The 18,100-nt window shown below is 37.4% G+C and overlaps 1 protein-coding gene and 2 non-coding genes across 3 annotated transcripts; 2 read left to right on the top strand and 1 right to left on the bottom strand.

Moving 5' to 3' along the window:
* The first annotated feature begins 3,002 nt into the window (after positions 1 to 3,002).
* LOC148854742 (putative galacturonosyltransferase-like 3) lies at positions 3,003 to 5,890 on the top strand. The gene has a single exon (XM_088985722.1). It carries the CDS (start codon positions 4,424 to 4,426, stop codon positions 5,492 to 5,494), a length of 1,071 nt encoding a protein of 356 aa, XP_088841848.1. The 5' UTR covers positions 3,003 to 4,423; the 3' UTR covers positions 5,495 to 5,890.
* Positions 5,891 to 11,326: 5,436 nt separating this feature from the next.
* On the bottom strand, positions 11,327 to 11,398 carry TRNAP-UGG (transfer RNA proline (anticodon UGG)). The gene has a single exon. It is a non-coding gene; the product is annotated as a tRNA-Pro (tRNA).
* A 5,349-nt stretch (positions 11,399 to 16,747) lies between these two features.
* Positions 16,748 to 16,820, top strand: TRNAK-UUU (transfer RNA lysine (anticodon UUU)). The gene has a single exon. It is a non-coding gene; the product is annotated as a tRNA-Lys (tRNA).
* The last annotated feature ends 1,280 nt before the right edge of the window (positions 16,821 to 18,100 follow it).

Here is an 18,100-nt window from a genome sequence, read left to right as displayed (position 1 = left end):
CTACATATTTATATTTGTACTCCTTATTCCAAACTGTGCCCAATAGTCAAAAGTTTGTACAAATGATCTTTGCCTTTGAAATTTTCGATAAAAGAAAACATTCTTTAAAAACGGTTTTTTCGTCCTTTGTTCCAGAAAAAGTGACCTAAGGTACTTATACTAATAGGATAATCTTAGGCCATGTTTGGTTTGCTATTGTGAGCTTCATTTTTTCAATTCTTATTCATTCTGAGAAAGAATGAATCAAATGAAAGCGTTTGATTACAAAATTTTTGCCATTGGCTTCATTCATTTTAGAAAAAATTAAGCTAACTTGCAACATGAAAAATAATAGTCCATCACATTGTTCATTTTCATTCTTTAAAACAACTCTATGTCGATGATCATAAACCGCTACTGTAGGTCTCAAAATTTGTCAACATAGATTTTTACCAACAGATGGCCGGTAGTCTATTGTGGAAACATATACTAACATATATTGATCGTTGACAGTCCAGTCCGACACAATGCTTATTTGTAAAATGAAAATAAATTGTATAAGGCACAATTTATAATGTTTTATTATATTTTACGACTTTATTAATATATTATCTTTATTGAATATACTATTATCAAATTTATGAAATTGCTTGAAATTTTGTACTTTTTAAGGATATTAAGTTTATTTTTTATTTTACAAATTTTAGATTCCGTTCTACGCTCTTTTCTTTGTTTGCATAACTGCCTATTCAATTCAACAAACTAATTTCTTTTTAATTAGTTTTAAATAGGTGATAATTGCTTCTATAAAAATGAATGAAAAATTAAATTTGTAACCAAACAGGTTCAGAATTTATTCTCATTATTGTCATAAAAATAATTCTTTTCTTTTGAAAAAAAAATTATTTGATTAGTAGCAACATTTTCTCATTCTACCCATTTCTGTCCATTCTATAATTTTATTATTGGAAAGAATTAACAAGAATAAGAGTTGAACCAAACATGGCCTTAGCTTACATAGACTATTCTCATTTCATTTTTTTGTTACCTTGGTTCAATAATTTATAACTGGTGTTAGATGTTTAAAATGGATGGATATATCTAGAATCTTATGTGATAGGTGAACGCCACTTAGGTTGAAAGGAAAATTCTATAAAACAGTTGTAAGAACAGAGATGCTACATGGAGCAAAGTGTTGGCAAACAAGAAACAACATCTCCAAAAAATGAGTGTGTTAAAAGAATAACTAGAAAGACCAAAATGGATAGGTCAGAAATGAAATCATTCAAAGGAGCATAGGAATAGTTCCAATAGGTGATAAAATGAGAAAATATAGACTATATAGTTTAATCATCACATGCATACAAGACCATCTATAACAACTGCAAGGAGAATCAATTTCTTGCAAGTTGAAGAGGATGGAAGGGATAAAGGAAGACTAAAGAGAACATGGTTTGAAATAGAAACCCTTGACTATAGAAGGTGCAATTATTTGTGTTACGTCTAGCTCTGTAAACCCTTTACAAAGTGTGGTGTAATTTCACTCACTTCATAGAGGGACCCAATAGAAGGTGCAATTATATGGTTACCAACCCCATATGATTGGGACATGACTTGGATGATGATGAGTTACATAATAAGAGTTGGATTACATGTTTCTTGCTTAAACTTCATAAAATGTTTGATAGAATTATTAGTTAAAGCCCTGTTTGGTTTGTTTCCTATGGTTATCATGCCAGATGCTTTCTAAGATGGTGTTTGGAAGTGTGGGTGGTTTTTGGGACCGATTTTCCAAAAAAAAAAATGTCTATTTTCACAAATAAACACCTTCATATGTTTGGTAGTGTTTTTGTCACGTAAGCGGTAAGCAATACTAATTCTATTTAGTAAAGTGACTTCCATCACCTTTTTTCATGTACGTGCACACATTACACTGTTTTTCCGTTGACAACCAAGATACATGTAAGCGCCACATCATATAACCGTTGGGGGCAACGGCTTGCCGATGCATGAATTTGACGTTTCATGCAATAAGAAGGATGCAATTTACAATGCATGCCGGTTTTTCACTATTTTTTTCTTTCAAAAATCGCCTGAACCAAACAGTTATATAGGCGGTGAAAAGTGGAACCACCTACATGGATCCGACCTAGCACCGTTTTTTAGAAAAACGCTTACGATACCAAACATCCTATAACTATTCATATGATCTCATCTTTTGTATATACCGATATAAAAATAAGGTCCAGTTTGAAAAGATTGCAAATATAAATATATACAATAAAAGACCTTATATACGATATTTCTAAACCTTGTATTTTTTATTTTTCCAAACTAAGCCCAATGTGCGGATTGAGATTTGACAATGCGATTATGCGAATCAAATGGACCTATTCATCTATATCATGAATAAATAAATAAATAAATGAAAACAACGCAAGGATGTCATAACTGCAAACCGGCTCTACTATTATCCTGATTAACTACTGAATGGACTTGAAGATATTCGGCTGGAAATAGATTTGACCTTTCTTTCTCCGTATGCAATGTCCAAAGCCCATTATGACCAAAGCCCAAGAAGACATTGGGCTTATCTGATGATGACCAAAGCTCAGCTCATGTGCAATTACATGTCTAGATACCGTTGGAATCATGCGAGAACTGAGTATGCTAGCACCAAGGTTTTTAAAACCGGACGGGGAAAGGAGCCATTATGGGTCCGGTTCCTGGGTCGAACGGTTCATTCTAAAAATAATAATAATAATAAATAAAAAATAAAAAAACAGTTAAAAATTATTGTTGGGATCAACAGTTCAACAGTTTGACCACTTAGGTTAATGGACTAAATCAATAATTTTTTACCAAAAAACGATTTTAAGGTGAAATGGAGAAACGGAATCAGTCACCTGACTGATTCCTATTTTTTCGATCCAACCATCTGATCCAATTCAGTTTTGAAAACATCTGCTAGCACTACTGCAACAACCATAATAGTATCGAGAGGTGTCAATGGACTGATTTTGAAATAAATGCGTTTAAGCAAAATTGATTTAAACGAATTGAACGGACCAATAAGACATATTGAATTAGACCAATTGACACCCCTTATTGGTACCCCTCGTTTCAATGGACAAGACCAAGTTGAAGGTTGGGTTTTATGTTGCTAGCCAGAGTGCCAGACTTCTTCTCATCCAAACCAGAAACGATTCTCTCTCCCTCTCTGGTCAAAACGTCAAAGGTACTTAGGTACCGTACTTCCATAAGATAGCCGGTCTTTATTAAGGTTTACAGAGGGTAGGAGTATCGACCTTTGCTCCCAGTCCCAGCTCTGAACTCTCCCTGAAGTCTTTCTGCTCCTCACCTCCACTACCTGCTCTGTTGTTGTTGTTGGAATCATAAATTGTTTACAGAGTCCCACATTTTGACCTGTTTCTACTTTCTACATCAAGCCACCATCGATATGACATAACAAAGTAGGACCCACGTACACTCACTACTCACTACAGGATCTCAACCATTTGATCTTGAGCTAAGGTCCTTTGCGTAAAGAAAAACACGTCATTCATCTAGCTAGTAGTTACCACTTACCAATCATCGGTTCAATGGATCTTCACTGATTATTCGGACCCTCACCCGGGAAGGGGACAAGATCAAGAATTACACAACTTTGAACTGTTCCATTCGTGACACAGCGGTGGCCGGTGGGTTCAGTTCGACCCGTCTAAATAAAATTAATAAATCTACAAACGAACATTGATTGGAGCCTTGGAGGTGGCTAACTGGCTACTGACTAGTGGTAAAGCCAGAAACATCGGCGAGAAAATTAAAAGCACCACATTTTAATAATGATTCTATCCGGGTAAACGGTTCGGGTCAAATGTTAATACCATATTGATCCGTGACACTGACAGAGCGAGCGGTGGATCCAACGAAGCCCGTGGACGCTCCCTGGTCTAGTGGCAATAGATGCTCACAATAAATGTCGACGGTATAAACGGACCGTTTCCGTGTATCGAGCACTACAAAACGCAGACACTACTGCTCAGATTCAGATGAGGCCCCACCGGTCCACAACACTCGACAGACCCATTACTATTCGCCACGTGGACAAAACTATCCACCTCATCAATCTCAACCATCGATTCCCTATTTCGCTCAGAATCCGACCATCTGTACGGCTTGCCAGTTTTCGAAACCATCGACGCGTATGGTACTTGCACCTATCATCAAATTTCCCCCATTGTAGACAGAAGACGCGTCTTTCCAGCCTGGCTTGCCACATTTTATTCCTCCTCGCTCTACCCGCTGGGGACCACAACACAAACTCCCCAACTCTAAATTCTAATTCCTTTCATCTCCTCCTTATCTCTCCTCTCTCCCCTTGCAATATCACACCACACCACACCACTAGGTCTACCGCCTACACCCACCACCACCCCCCGCGATGTCGCCGGGATTCCGACTCTTTCTCCCTTTTATCACTTTGCTTCTACTCTCCACCACCCTAAGCGCCACCAAGCCTCCGCCGCTGGCGGTGGCCACCAGCACAACCGGAAGCCTCCCCAGATTCAGAGAAGCCCCGGCCTTCAGGAACGGCATTGAATGCCCCAAGGCAGTATGGTCTCCCCTGGACCGACGCGCGCACAACCCGTCTATCATCCACATAGCGATGACCCTCGACACTACTTACCTCCGTGGATCGGTCGCAGGCGTCCTCTCCGTACTCCAGCACGCCTCTTGCCCTGAAAATATCGTCTTTCACTTCCTCGCCTCCCACCGCCGAGCAGAGCTGCGACGAACCATTCTCACTACCTTCCCTTACCTCAACTTCCACCTATACCATTTCGACACCAACCTCGTCAAGGGCAAGATTTCGTCTTCCATTCGTCGAGCACTGGATCAGCCCCTCAACTACGCCAGAATCTACTTGGCCGATCTGCTTCCTTCCGGAGTCCGTCGGATTATCTACTTCGATTCTGATCTCATTGTGGTCGACGACGTGGCTAAGTTATGGCAAATCGATCTGGGTAGCCACGTTCTTGGTGCACCTGAGTACTGCCATGCCAACTTCACCAATTACTTTACCGACAAGTTCTGGTCCGGCCCATTTTTCTCCCAAACGTTTCAAGGTCGGGTTCCCTGTTACTTCAATACCGGCGTGATGGTTATCGATGTCTGGAAATGGAGGGAAGGAAAATACACAGAGAAGCTAGAGTCGTGGATGAGAATACAGAAGCGACACCGTATATACGAATTGGGCTCGCTGCCTCCATTTTTGTTGGTTTTTGCCGGAGACGTGAGAGGGGTCGAGCACAGATGGAACCAGCACGGGCTTGGTGGGGATAATCTGGAAGGTCTATGCAGGGATCTACATCCCGGACCGGTGAGTCTACTGCACTGGAGTGGCAAGGGGAAGCCATGGCTGAGATTGGACTCGAAGCGGCCGTGTCCGTTGGATAGCTTGTGGGCACCGTACGATTTGTTCCGGCACGAGCAACTGTTTTCTGACAGCTAATCAATCACTGTAAAGAGTAAAGCGTTGTCGTTCACGGTCGGCATTCATGATCATTCATGGCGGGACTCCTCTCTGTGAATACGCGGAGGCGGAGCGGGTCAGAGAACAAAACGAAACGGCGTTGCTCAAGAAGGGAGAAAAGTTAAAAAGAGAGACGCGGTAATGACGTATGCAAGCGGAGGATCTACTTGGACTTTGTCATCAACGGTCCAGATTTAACAGGGATAAAGATGAGCGATGATGACGATGATTTGTGTAAATTCTATTTTGGGCGACGATTGAATTAAGGAAATGAAGATTTTTTAGTGAAAGAACTCAAGAAAGTTTCCTTTTCTAAATTCCAAGTGTGTATATTATTTTGGAATATTCTTAATTTATTTGTTATTGCTTTTGGCAGTGTTTGCTTGCTTGCTTGGAAGTTGCCTGATTAGGGTGTGTTTGGATTCAGTGCTTGCTTTGCTCCTACGATACTAGTTTGATTTTGATGGGGTCAATTCAATTGTATGGAGATATTTTTGGTTCAGTTTTATTTTATTTTATTTTATTTTTTTGAATATCAGAAATGTGATTCAGGCTGTGTTTGGTTTTATAGGAATAAGAGAGAAAAGGAAAGTGCTTAACAAATTTTGTGAAATCACCTATAACTTTCTCCCAACTTTCAATTTCTCACTTATTTTCTATCAAACCAAACAAGCCCTGAGCCCCTGGTGAAGCTCATCATGTTAATTAGTTGCCAGACCCCATTCCATCTCCTTGATTCACATTCCATCAAGTATAGCTTTTTTCTAGGCTTTCTCTTATCAAGACTTAGAAGCTCATTAATGGTATCAAATGCTTTCCTTTGTCTATCTATCATATTACACCTTTCCTCCTTCCGGTGTGTTCTTAAGCTTGTTTCCTAATAAAGCTAGTAGGCCCTAAATTCTCTTTCCCAAATTTTTTCTTTTGCTGTAGTTAAAGCCTTGAGTAGAATTATTTCTACATCAATTCTCCTAATTTTCCTCTGCATCTTTTCTCATTTTAAAAGCCATGAATAAAAGATCAGCTACTGTCTTAATTTCTATATGTTTTGTCTTGTATCCTTCCCTTTTGTCTCTTCCCACATTTCCATTTAATAACAGCTTTCAATAAAAGATTCTCTCTCTATCTCTGCCTCTCTCCATTCTTGTATCTTTGCTAATGTATTTTACAGAGAGGTTCTTTAGTTCTTTTCCTTCATTTTTCTCATGATATCCACCTCCGTATGATGAGCCTGGTTTTCCTGCGGAAAGGTTATTTACCCCAGATGAGAAATTACCAAAACCCAACTCTGAACTCGTTTCCACTTTTTCACTGTGCTTCTACTTTTTGGGTTGACTCCATTTTAGATTATGACTTAGGAAGGCAACTGGAACCAAAATTAAATGATTTCTTCTCATCTGGATGCAAATATGATGTTGCCATTGAATGTAAGCAAAAACAACTTTTTTGGTATGTTATTGTCATCCTCTATTTGTCTTACATGTGTCTTTTGTCACTGCTATGTAATCTTAAACAAAACAGGGCTGGAACCATGTATTTCTTTTTCTTTCTTCTTCTTCATAATTAAAGCTTGCCGTTGAGTGGTATTAATGGACCGGTTTTGTTTTCGACCCCGTCCAGTCTAAAATCAATTTGGACGGACCAACAAAACATATTGGATTGGACTAATTTGATCCAAAATATTTATTAGATTAAATTGGACCTGGTCCATCCGTAATAAATTTATATTGGATTGAATTGTATTAAGCTGATAGCTGGTGCATTTATATAAGATAAGAATATATGTGTTAATGGACCGGATTTGGATTAAAATTAATCTAAATCAAAATGAAATTTAAACAGATTGGATAGTCCAAAAATTGAATTGGACTGGTCCAAATTGGTCCAAAACATTCATTGGATTAGATTGGACCAGATCCATTTATAATGCACTCTCATTGGACTGGATCGGATTGGACCAAATCCAGTCCAATTGACACCCCTACCGCTGAGAGCTGATGTGTCAATTTGAAAGCAGATGGCAATTGACCTCCATGTGGCAAGTTTTGGCCCAAATATTTATATTTTTATGTGGGAAAAAGGAGCATCTCTTTATTTTGCTTTTCACTGGAGGAAAGAATAATGATGTAAACAGATGCTACTCTGTTTCATGGAAAGATGACGGTCAGGCCAAAAGAGAGATCAAATCATGTACGCTATGTAAGTTAATTATGGTGCAATTGTTGATAGCTGAACCCTAAATAAAGTTGGGTGGGAGGGGGATTAAGAAGGGTTTAAGCACTTGGTTGAAGCTAAATTTAAGGAACTAATAGAAGATCAAAAGTAAAGTTTATTAATGGGATTAAAAGTTTCATTGGTACTACAGTTGTTTCTTTCTATGTAAAAGGGTTGAAAAACAAAGTTTTGAATGTAACAAGGCTAAATTTATAAGCCATTGAATATCTCTTCCATTCAAAATTTTGGTTTGGAAGAAGAACAAAAGATCTGAAAGACTTCTGGCATGCTCCATTGGCATCCACTTCCACCATTACCTATACTGCCCTTTGTTTAATGGAGAATCTGAACCCATAGTTTTCTTTCATCTGTTTGAACCCCGCCAGCCTCAAAACTATGCAGGTGTTTGGAATCGGTGCTGGGAATATCGTACCATTTTTTCATAAAAACATTGTTGGGCATGTGGAGTTGTAAGCACTATTTTTTTCAGAAAATAGTGTTTATTTTTTATTTAGAATCGGTACTGCCATATAGGTATTTTCTCAGAAAATACTGGTTTTGTTCAGTACCAATGCTGGCAGTAATGTTTTTAACATTGATTTACATTATACAATGTCCAAGATGATGCCACATTATCGCACCATTGGCAGCAGTATATTGTTTTCTCAGAAACATTGAATTTTGCATTGCTCCAGACTATACTTTTCCGTTTTCCAAGACATGGTCTGAAGTAATGTTTTTTTTTCTGAAAGAACGATATTGTTTGAAGCACCACTTTCTCTGATACAGTGCTTATGTGACACCATTTTTTCAAAAAATGGCATCGATGCCAAACATCACCTATGTTTTCGCTGCCAGACAAGTATATGCATTATCAAGATCAAAGAATAAGAAGAATTCAAGATGAAATGGATATTCTAACACTTTTCTTTCTTTCATTCAAACTGATCAATTTTAGTTGTTTATTCATCAAAAAGTTGCAGACATGGCGTAAACTTACACCTCAGAACCAACCTCTTTTTTTAAGTAATTTTGGTTTGGTAGAGATGGTATACTATAACATTTTACAAAATAAAGAAATAAAGCTATGCGTTTTAAAATTGAATTACTGCACAAATAAAATAAACACAAGAAACAAAATAACAAGATATAATTAGAGTACAAATTTGGCACCTTCCTCTACAATTATTGCAACGAAAACTTACATGATGTAGACATCAGAATATTTTCAGCTTTTAGTGATCATATGCCTTTAGAGCTCCTACTCCAGCTCTTGGTTCTAAGAAGTAAGAACTTTATGGTTGAATCTTTGGTTCAGTCTGTTAGGGTACAGTTGAGGGCGACCTCACATCAAAACAAAACAAGCGTTTGGGTGCCATTTCATGAAATTGTGGGGGTGGAGGGACACCTGATTTAAGAATCTGGTTCTTTATGAAAAAATTTTATGGGTTTTTTATTAAATTAAGAAAACATCACTGTTTTTTTTTTTTAGGTGAACCAACTCTTCTCAAGTGGATCCCACATGTTCATTAGCAAATCAGAATAGTAATGGGACCCATAAAGATGGATGGAAATCGAGTTTCTAGATTCAAGAAGCTTCATATGTGATTACCCAAGAAAAAAGAGGCTTCAAATTTGCATTCTTGAATAAAAAGAATATTTCTATTGCTTAATCCCCTATCAGGCCATCACCATGTATTATGTCCTCTACACTCGGGTGAAAGGTTTTGCATAGACCTGTTCATCGGCTGGGCCGGGCTCAGGCCGGGATTTTACTTGTCACTAATAAAAATATACTAGGCCCTAGCCCGAGTCCGGCCCGACCAATGGACCTATAACTTGGATCCGAGCCCGGCCCTGATAAAAAGCCCAAAACCTGAGCCCGAGCCCGAAGTCCGATCGAATTGAAAAAAAAAAAAAACAATTTTTCCTATTCAAATAAACAATAGGCCTACAAGATGGTATTTTTCCCTTTCTTTTATATTTTAAAACACAATTTTACATTCTTAAATAAAAAAAATGTATTCAAATGGACATAATCATATAACTAATTTTAAGTTTAATATTAGGTCGAGTCAGGCCGGACTCAGACCGAGCTATTTTGACAAAACCCGAGCCCGACTCGAATTTATTGCGGGTCCGACATTTTGGCCCGAATTTAAGCCTTCAGGCCGATAAACATGTTCAAGCCCGTCTGAGGATCGGGCTGGCCCGGCCCAGCCCGGTCTAGTTTTGCAGTATCCAAAAGAAATGGGCTCTTTTGGGCCACCCCAAACCAATTTTGATCAACCTCAGCCCAATGAATAAAAAATGTGATGTGCCCACACATGCGTATGGACAAGAAGTAATACTGCAAAAAAAATTTGAGCCCAGAATGGAAGTTGGAACAACCGAACAAGGCCAAAACAGGTCAATTTCGGTGGAGGTTTTTTCTTTATTCTTTGGTATGAAGCACCAATATGATGTTAAAATATCCCTATTTTGATTTTTTGATTTGTTTGTGAAGATTGGCGAAATTTAAATACAATGATGTAACTTGGGTAGGTTAAATTAGGTCTAGGAGACTATTTGCTGAACAAAACTCAGTCTGTAACATGACTTAGTTGAGGAATCAATCATACCCTAAAACTGTTACTCAACCTAAACTAATTTGATTGAATCGAATCTTTTTGGGGGTCAGGTGGGACAAAGCTAGGCAGTTGGTACAAGGCACGATGCCTGTTGACTTTGATGGAATTAGGTTTTCTCTTCTTGGAGTAAACTTATGGGGTAAAGAAACCAATTTTTGTTTTCATTTGTGAATGAAGACTGCAGACGACTATAGCAATGCAATAACCTGGGTAGGTTTAGATCAGGTTCATCAATAGTTAGAGAGCAGTGTTTGAATCTATAAGATTACCAATTTGAATATTTGAGTAATTATTCTAACCCAAATGGAAGCTCAACAGATAAGAATAGGAAGCCTATTAAGTGAACATAGCAAGAATTAACTTTTGGTTGGTCACCTGGGATTGCATTTAAAAATAGGCAAGAAGATAAAGCTCTCGGTGATACTGTTGGATTTGAATTTTGATGACCCAAGTCAGATATTGCATGATTAAGATGCTTCTCAACATTGTTGAGAAATAAATATTATTCACTGGTTAGGGGTCCATGGCAATGTGGATTGATATAGGGTTGAGAGAGACGTGTCTTTGCCACAAACAACAGAGATGAAGTAAAGAAAAAACAACAAACACATGGTGGACATGGTAGGTATGGCGCTGTACAGTAGTGAATGATCCAACTGGGCAGGTGGTTGTGGGTTGTGGCATCAATAATTCAAATTTCCTCTTGGTGGTGACAGGCGAGGATAGAGCTAGATCCAGTGCTGGGCAAGGCTTGGGCCTGTGTGTGTGTGTGGACTGTGGAATTCAACTAACACCACATCATTGATACTGGGACCGGCCAGCCATAGATTCCCTTTTAGTGGGGATGCCAAGTAGATTGCAGAATATAACAAAGAAAGCAAATGAATAAATGATTAAATGATCCACTACCTATTTTTGCTTAGTCATAAAAAATGTTTAAAAAAAAGCCAGAAAAAGCCAAATGGGGGGGGCATTCCGAGAATCGAACTCGGGACCTCTCGCACCCAAAGCGAGAATCATACCACTAGACCAAATGCCCTTGTTGAATGATGTTAGAAAACTATTATTAAGTAGAGAAGTAGATTCATGCGGAGATAAAATCTTATAGAAGTAAATAAGGACGATTTTTAATAAAGGGCCACTAGTAAAACACTAAAACTCCTAATATGGTTCCTTCAATTTTTAAAATACTTAATTTGGTTGTAGACCAATGGTTTAAAACTCAATCCAAAGGTTGAGCTGCTTTTCAACGGGTCAGCAATTAATCCATTTTGGTTAATGGATCAAGTTCACATTTGTGCCCCACAATGTTTCATAGCACATTCCCGCCGTGTATTAGAAACATCTCTCGATGATAATATCATCATTTTTGTACTATTATCAGGAGATGTTTTCAATACACGGTGGGAATGTACTGTGAGGCGTTGTGAGCACAGATCTGAACTCTAATGGATCAGTTTATGATGTTATTAATATAAAAATTCAAAAATAAAATAGCACAAAAAACCACTAATCCATTACATGGGTCATGTAGGTCAACGGTTCAACCATTTAGATGAATGGATAATTTAGCGAGCCAACGGTTTTTCATAACATAACAGGTTTGAGGTTGACCCAATCCGGCAAGCCATTTGATCAACAGGTCAAATGATTCAATTCATCTCTAATCCGTTATCTTCAAATACTGTCTTTACATTAGTAAAAACTTGGGTAAAGCCACATGGAAGGAAACTGGGTCTAGAACCACATTGGCCCATGAGTTGGATTGGGTTGTGGATGCCATTTGGTCTGTTGATCAAATCTTTTATTTTTGAGATTCTTTTTTTTAATGTTTTCACCTAAAAAACTTTTATGAATTTGTAGCATAAATGGGGTTTGAGACAATATATATATCAAAAACCGATAAAGTTTTAGGAGGAACAAATCATAAATTTCTCATTGTTTTCTTATATCGATTAAACTGATACTTCATTAACATGTTAGTCATATTTTTTTTTTTATTTGGTTCACAAAAATAGAGGTTTGGAATTGAAATCAAAATGGTCCATTGGGATTTCAGTCTTTCGGTTAGGTGGAATGGGGTTTTGATTCCCATTTATAGTGCAATAGTATATTCCAGCCTCCTCCATTTGGAATCAAAATCTCATTACAGCATGCCAAAAAAAGAAAAAAAAAAAGACAAGTGACTTATAACTCCCCCAAACCCTATTTCTCTTCATCCAATGTCTAACCCTCCTTGAAAATCTTGCATATCAGCTTACAAAATCCAATTCCGATTCATGTATGAACCAAACAGGCGAAGAATAGGAAATTTTAATTTTGATTCTAAAGAATTTAAATTCCAACAACGAACCAAACGGACCTAAGTTCCTTTGATCCAAATAACTAAAGCTTTTATCTCGTCTTGTGCATCGAACTCATTCAAACATACATGATCGGGAAGCAAGGAAGCAAGGAAGAAGCCCAAACTTGGTGGAGACATTCATCCTCTTTATAAACCATGTCGTCTTCTTAGTTGAAGGGCTAAAAGGATGTTATTTTCCTTCTCTCATAGCAGGGATGGAAAGAGTGAAGGAAGACAAAGGGACTTAGTTTTTAGAGATCGCATAGCTGCCTTTCATTGAAATTCTTGTACCTTCTTTCTGTCATCCTCTCTAACTCGTACTATCTCCCTCTGCAAGAGACTTGAGAAAGAGAGGCCAGTCTTGCATAGAGAGTATTTGGATTTTTTTAAGACCGCTGTTGGAAGAGGGGTCACCTTAAAATTTATTAAGGCTTCATTTGGAAAGAGTGCAAATCCCGATTGAGTGCGTATATGCACTCTTGTTCAGTTTTGCTAGTGTTTGACAATAATGGAATTGTGTATACAATGATGAGAAAAACAATTTCACAATTTACTAGGCATGTTTACATCTGAAATGAGAGGTAACTCTGCATAAAAAAATAAAGGAAGTAAATATTTACCCTCAAAGTGATCAATGTTAAAAAGGTATATTTAAATATCCGGATTCGTGTTTGCACCTATTACAAATAAAAATCATTTGGCAAGAAAGTAAATTTATAAATGCAAAACTAAACCAACTTTGCATTTGTATAGACTAAAATGCATTCTACATATTTGCATTTACACTATTTCCAAATGCAGCCTAAGGTGAGGGAAAAAAGATAGAAGTACAAAACCAAAATATAAAATAAACAATCTCACCATTTAAACACAACCCAAAAGGCCATAAAAAGAAAAGCATTGCATCATGAACAAAAAGCAAAAAACAATTATCCTATACAAAGAACAGAAAGCCTTTGGCAATCTTCTTAAAGTAGTTTGACAAGATCATGTGGAATGTTTTGATTATTTGGATTATAACCATATAAATTTCGTTTCATTTATATTCATTCAGTCCTTTTGATTCTTGGGAAAACTTATGATGTGAGAAAGATATGGTATCGGAAGAGTTTTGATTAATCAAAACCCACCCATGAGTTTTGATAAACAACCTCTGATTGACTACCATGTTTTATGATACCAGTTGATTGGTAAAAACTTTTCAAATATCATAGTCAAACCCTTGGTTCTTATTTGTATTTGTACATGTGTGATTGTTGAAGGTGATTACTTTCATGTAAAGCAAATTGATGTAATCGTTTCCGGTCACGTACCAATTTTTGTGGTGTATCAATTTTTTTGGCTAAGTACCTCGTCATTTTACCTGGTGGTGAAGTGCCTTGGTGATGAACTACTTGGTGGCGAACTCCCTGGTGAAGAACTGCTTGGTGGCGAGCTCCTTGGTGGAGAGCTGCTTGGTGGCGAACTCCCTGGTGGAGAGCTGCTTGATGGCGAACTCCCTGGTGGAGAACTGCCTGGTGGTGAGCTCCCTGGTGGAGAGCTACTTGGTGGTGAACTCCCTGGTGGAGAACTGCCTTGGTGGACTCGTCATTTGACCTGCTCCTAGGCGGCCTGCAACTCAGAAGATGGTGGAGCTCCCTAGTGCAGCGCAACCCGACTGCCCTCTGCATGAGGTGATCTCCTCTCCTTTGTAGGCGGCAAGAGCTGGGGGACCTGCGAGAACTGAACCAGATGACCCATGGATGTTTCCCCAGTGGGGACTCTCCGATGCCTAAATTAGCCTCCAAAATGGAGAGCAACCCAACCATCTGGGTTGGGCTTATGAAGGCCTGAGCAGCTTGGTTCAAATCTAAGGTTTTCAGACTTGTAGAAATATAATGAAGGCTCAGTTTGGAAGGAATATAAATGCAAATATATAGAGTGCAAAACCTTATATTTTATATGTATTTGTACCATACATATTTGCATTTGCACTCTTTCCAAACTGAACCTAATGCTTAATTTGGAAGGAATACAAATGCAAATATGCAAATTGCAAAACCTTATATTTTATATTATTTTATATGTATTTGTATTGTATATATACAAATACAAATATACAAATATATAGGATACAAAACATTGTAATTTGTATTATTCTGTATGTTTGTATTTGTACTCTTTCAGCTATACATGCAAATCATTAGATAATACGTGTACATGTATATGCTTCTACATGCTTCTGTATGCATGGGTGTAAACTGGAGTTGATCATATGGCAAATAATACTCTAAAAGGTGAACAATATATAAAATATATAAATAGTCACTGAGTGAAGCGTATAAACATTGGATCAACATATTTTAGAAGGTTAGTGGGCTTGGGTCAGATTTGGGCTACCTGAGGCCTTAGCCCAAGCCTAACCTGACCTCAGAGTCAGGGCAAACCCGAGTTTTTCACTTTTCAGTCCCAAGCCCATATCATCCGAGCATATAATATATGCATATACATGGAGTCAAAGGTTCAAAATATTAATATAGGCTGATAAGGGGTGTATTGACCTTTATTGAGGTTCCGTTCTTTCTTTTTTTAGTGTTTTTTTTTTCAATCTGGTTCAAAGGGGTTGATTTAAGGTCCTTCTACCCCCTGAACCAGATTAGACCCGAAAACATTCATTGTAGGGACATATCGGGAAGCTGCCGATATGATTCAATACTATCGAAATTTTGAACCTTGCATTTTATCAACATGTTTTAGAAGTTAGTGGACTTGGGATTCCTAAGGGCTTAGCCCAAGCTTAGCTTGACCTCAGGGCAAACTGAGCTTTCACTTTTCAATTGACATATTTGACCCAAAAAAATGTGAACTATTGATCTACCACTAAACAAGAAAACAATTTCATTTTTAATAGATTTTAAATTTTATATTTCATTTCCATCATTCATAGCCTGAATTATTATTTGTTATAATTATCTTTCTTTAATATAATTAATATAAATATAAAAAATGTGCCCAAATTTTCTATATTTGTTTATTTTTTAGAGATTTTTTAAGAATAAATATATTGAAGGATTTTTGTAGCCAAAGGAAATAAACATTTGTGTTCATTTGATTAATTATAGACAGCATTAGGGTTGTTCATAAGAAGGCCCAATCCGACCAAACCGACCAACCCGGACCGACCCAACCCGAGTTGGCCGGGTTTTTATCAGCATCGATCGGTTTCGGGTTGGGCAAATTCATAAACCAATATATTGGGTCGGTTTCAGTTTTCTTGTATGAAAACCGAAACCAACCCGACCCGAACCAATTAGTCTTCTAGTTCAGTAGTTCCTACTTAATTAGTCTTCTGGTTCCTACTTAATTAAATTGTATCTATCATAGTTTCTATAGTCTTTTACACCAAATAAGCAACCCACTAGGCAATTACAATTAGAATTATGTGTCATTTTTTACCTAGATAAGAATTTAGAAAATTTCTTGGAATATAAATATTTCAGCCTTCTTTCTATAAAACAGTTTGACCTTCTATTTTATTGATAACTTTTGTCTTTTATTAGAATTAGGTGTCCTTTTTTTACCTATATTAGAATTTAGAAAGTTTCTTGAAATATAAATATTTCAGCCTTCTTTCTATAAAACAGTTTGACTTTCTATTTTATTGATAACTTTTGTCTTCTCTTCTATTCTTTAACTTGGTCTGCCCCCGTCAAATCATCAACTAAAGACGTCATTTGATTTTTGAACTTTGCTCTCCAAACTTTCCCATCTTCTCAAATAAATTTCCTTCTAGTTCTAGGCTTCTCTGCCCTTTTTGTACAGGAGCAAAACAGAAAACCGACTAGGTCGGTTTCGTCTACCAATGGGTCAGTTTCGGTTTCCACCTCAGATAATCCGACTAAGTCGGGTCGGTTGGGAAAAACCCAGTAAACCGACCCAACCCGACCTGTATGAAATTATTTTAATTTGTTGATAAAATGAATAAAAAGTAGCTGGTTATTGTATGTTTTGGATAAAGTAGCTTCAAATTAACTTGCATATAAGAACCTTTATTCTTGAATGCATGCCGTCTTAGCTCAGCCGTTAGAGAGCATGGCTTTTAACCATGTGGTCGTCGGTTCGATTCCCACAGACGGCGGTGATTTGGTGTTTTTCCATGCCAACACTCAACACTGTATGAAACCAACCCAGTGGTGTTATCATTGCCGCAGTTTTAGAGGTTGAATCGTTTTTTATTTGGATTTATGGATAGTTGGTTCAACCATCCAGTTTAACGGGCCAACCCCGTGATGTCATCATTATAAATTATAAATTGTTTAAAAAAATACTGGCATTCCATTAAACGTGTTAAACAGTTTTGTAATAAAATGGGTTAAAGGTTGACCCAAATCAGAATTGTAACATGACCACCGGTCTGACTGGTTAGACCAATAACGGGTTGAAAACAACTGCTGAATTGAATTATAACAGATTAGATTAAGGTGAATCTATATTCAATCCAATTGTAGATTGATTGGATCACTTTATGGATACTATTTGCACAATGCTTATTCAAACTTCAAATTATATTCTAAATACCAAACCCACAATTGAGAAAATGCCATCATAATTCGGATTAGCTGAACACGGTGTCTGAACAGTGGGCTGTGGAATTAAAAATAACATTCTACGTCAATAATAAATTCATGAGCAATAAGAGATGTGGGTTTCATGTATTTTATTACTGACATGAAAAATTATCATTGATTACGCAGCTTACTGAACAACCATCATGTTGAATTAATCTTTTCTCTTGACCCAGACTGAGAAACCTATCAAGACCGAGAGTTTATTTGGGATGGACTTTTAGGTTGGAGGCAAGGTGCAGCGATTCAGCCATGGTGGTTGAGCACTCATATTCCAGAAAAACTATACATGGAGTAGCTTCCCATTTCAACTGCATTTTCTACTGACTGAAAATCTGAAACACAGTGATTAGTTTTATGGATTTTCACTAAACACAATTTCTGACATTTTCTTATAGGATCTAGTCGAGAATGCCAAAAGCACTCCTAAATGGGCATTGAATATGATAGTGTTCAATAAACAAAAAGGGTTTTTACTGTTCAGTTTATTCCAGAAATTCTAGCTCGACTAAGTGTTATAGGTGAAGATATTTATAATTTTGATTTATTGTATATATGCAGTTCAGATCAGAATTCTGAGGTGGAGTAAAACATTAAAAAAAAAAAAGTGTGGGTTATGGCCCACATGTACAGAACACTGACGTGTTCACTCCCAACTGAGTTAAAATCTGTACACCACAAAGGGTGCTCCACAAACGCCTCACAACACATCTCAGCGTGCATGGAGAATATCTCCCATGCTTGTCTTTGGAAGATGTTTTCGATGCACGGTTAGAATGTGCTGTGGGGCGTT

The sequence above is a fragment of the Nelumbo lutea genome, chromosome 4, assembly GCF_056320005.1.
Source record: "Nelumbo lutea isolate HS-2025 chromosome 4, American lotus-T2T, whole genome shotgun sequence".
Taxonomy (NCBI): Eukaryota; Viridiplantae; Streptophyta; class Magnoliopsida; order Proteales; family Nelumbonaceae; genus Nelumbo; species Nelumbo lutea.
The sequence above is the reverse complement of the archived record's forward strand: the minus strand, read 5'-3'. Positions and strand labels throughout refer to the sequence as shown.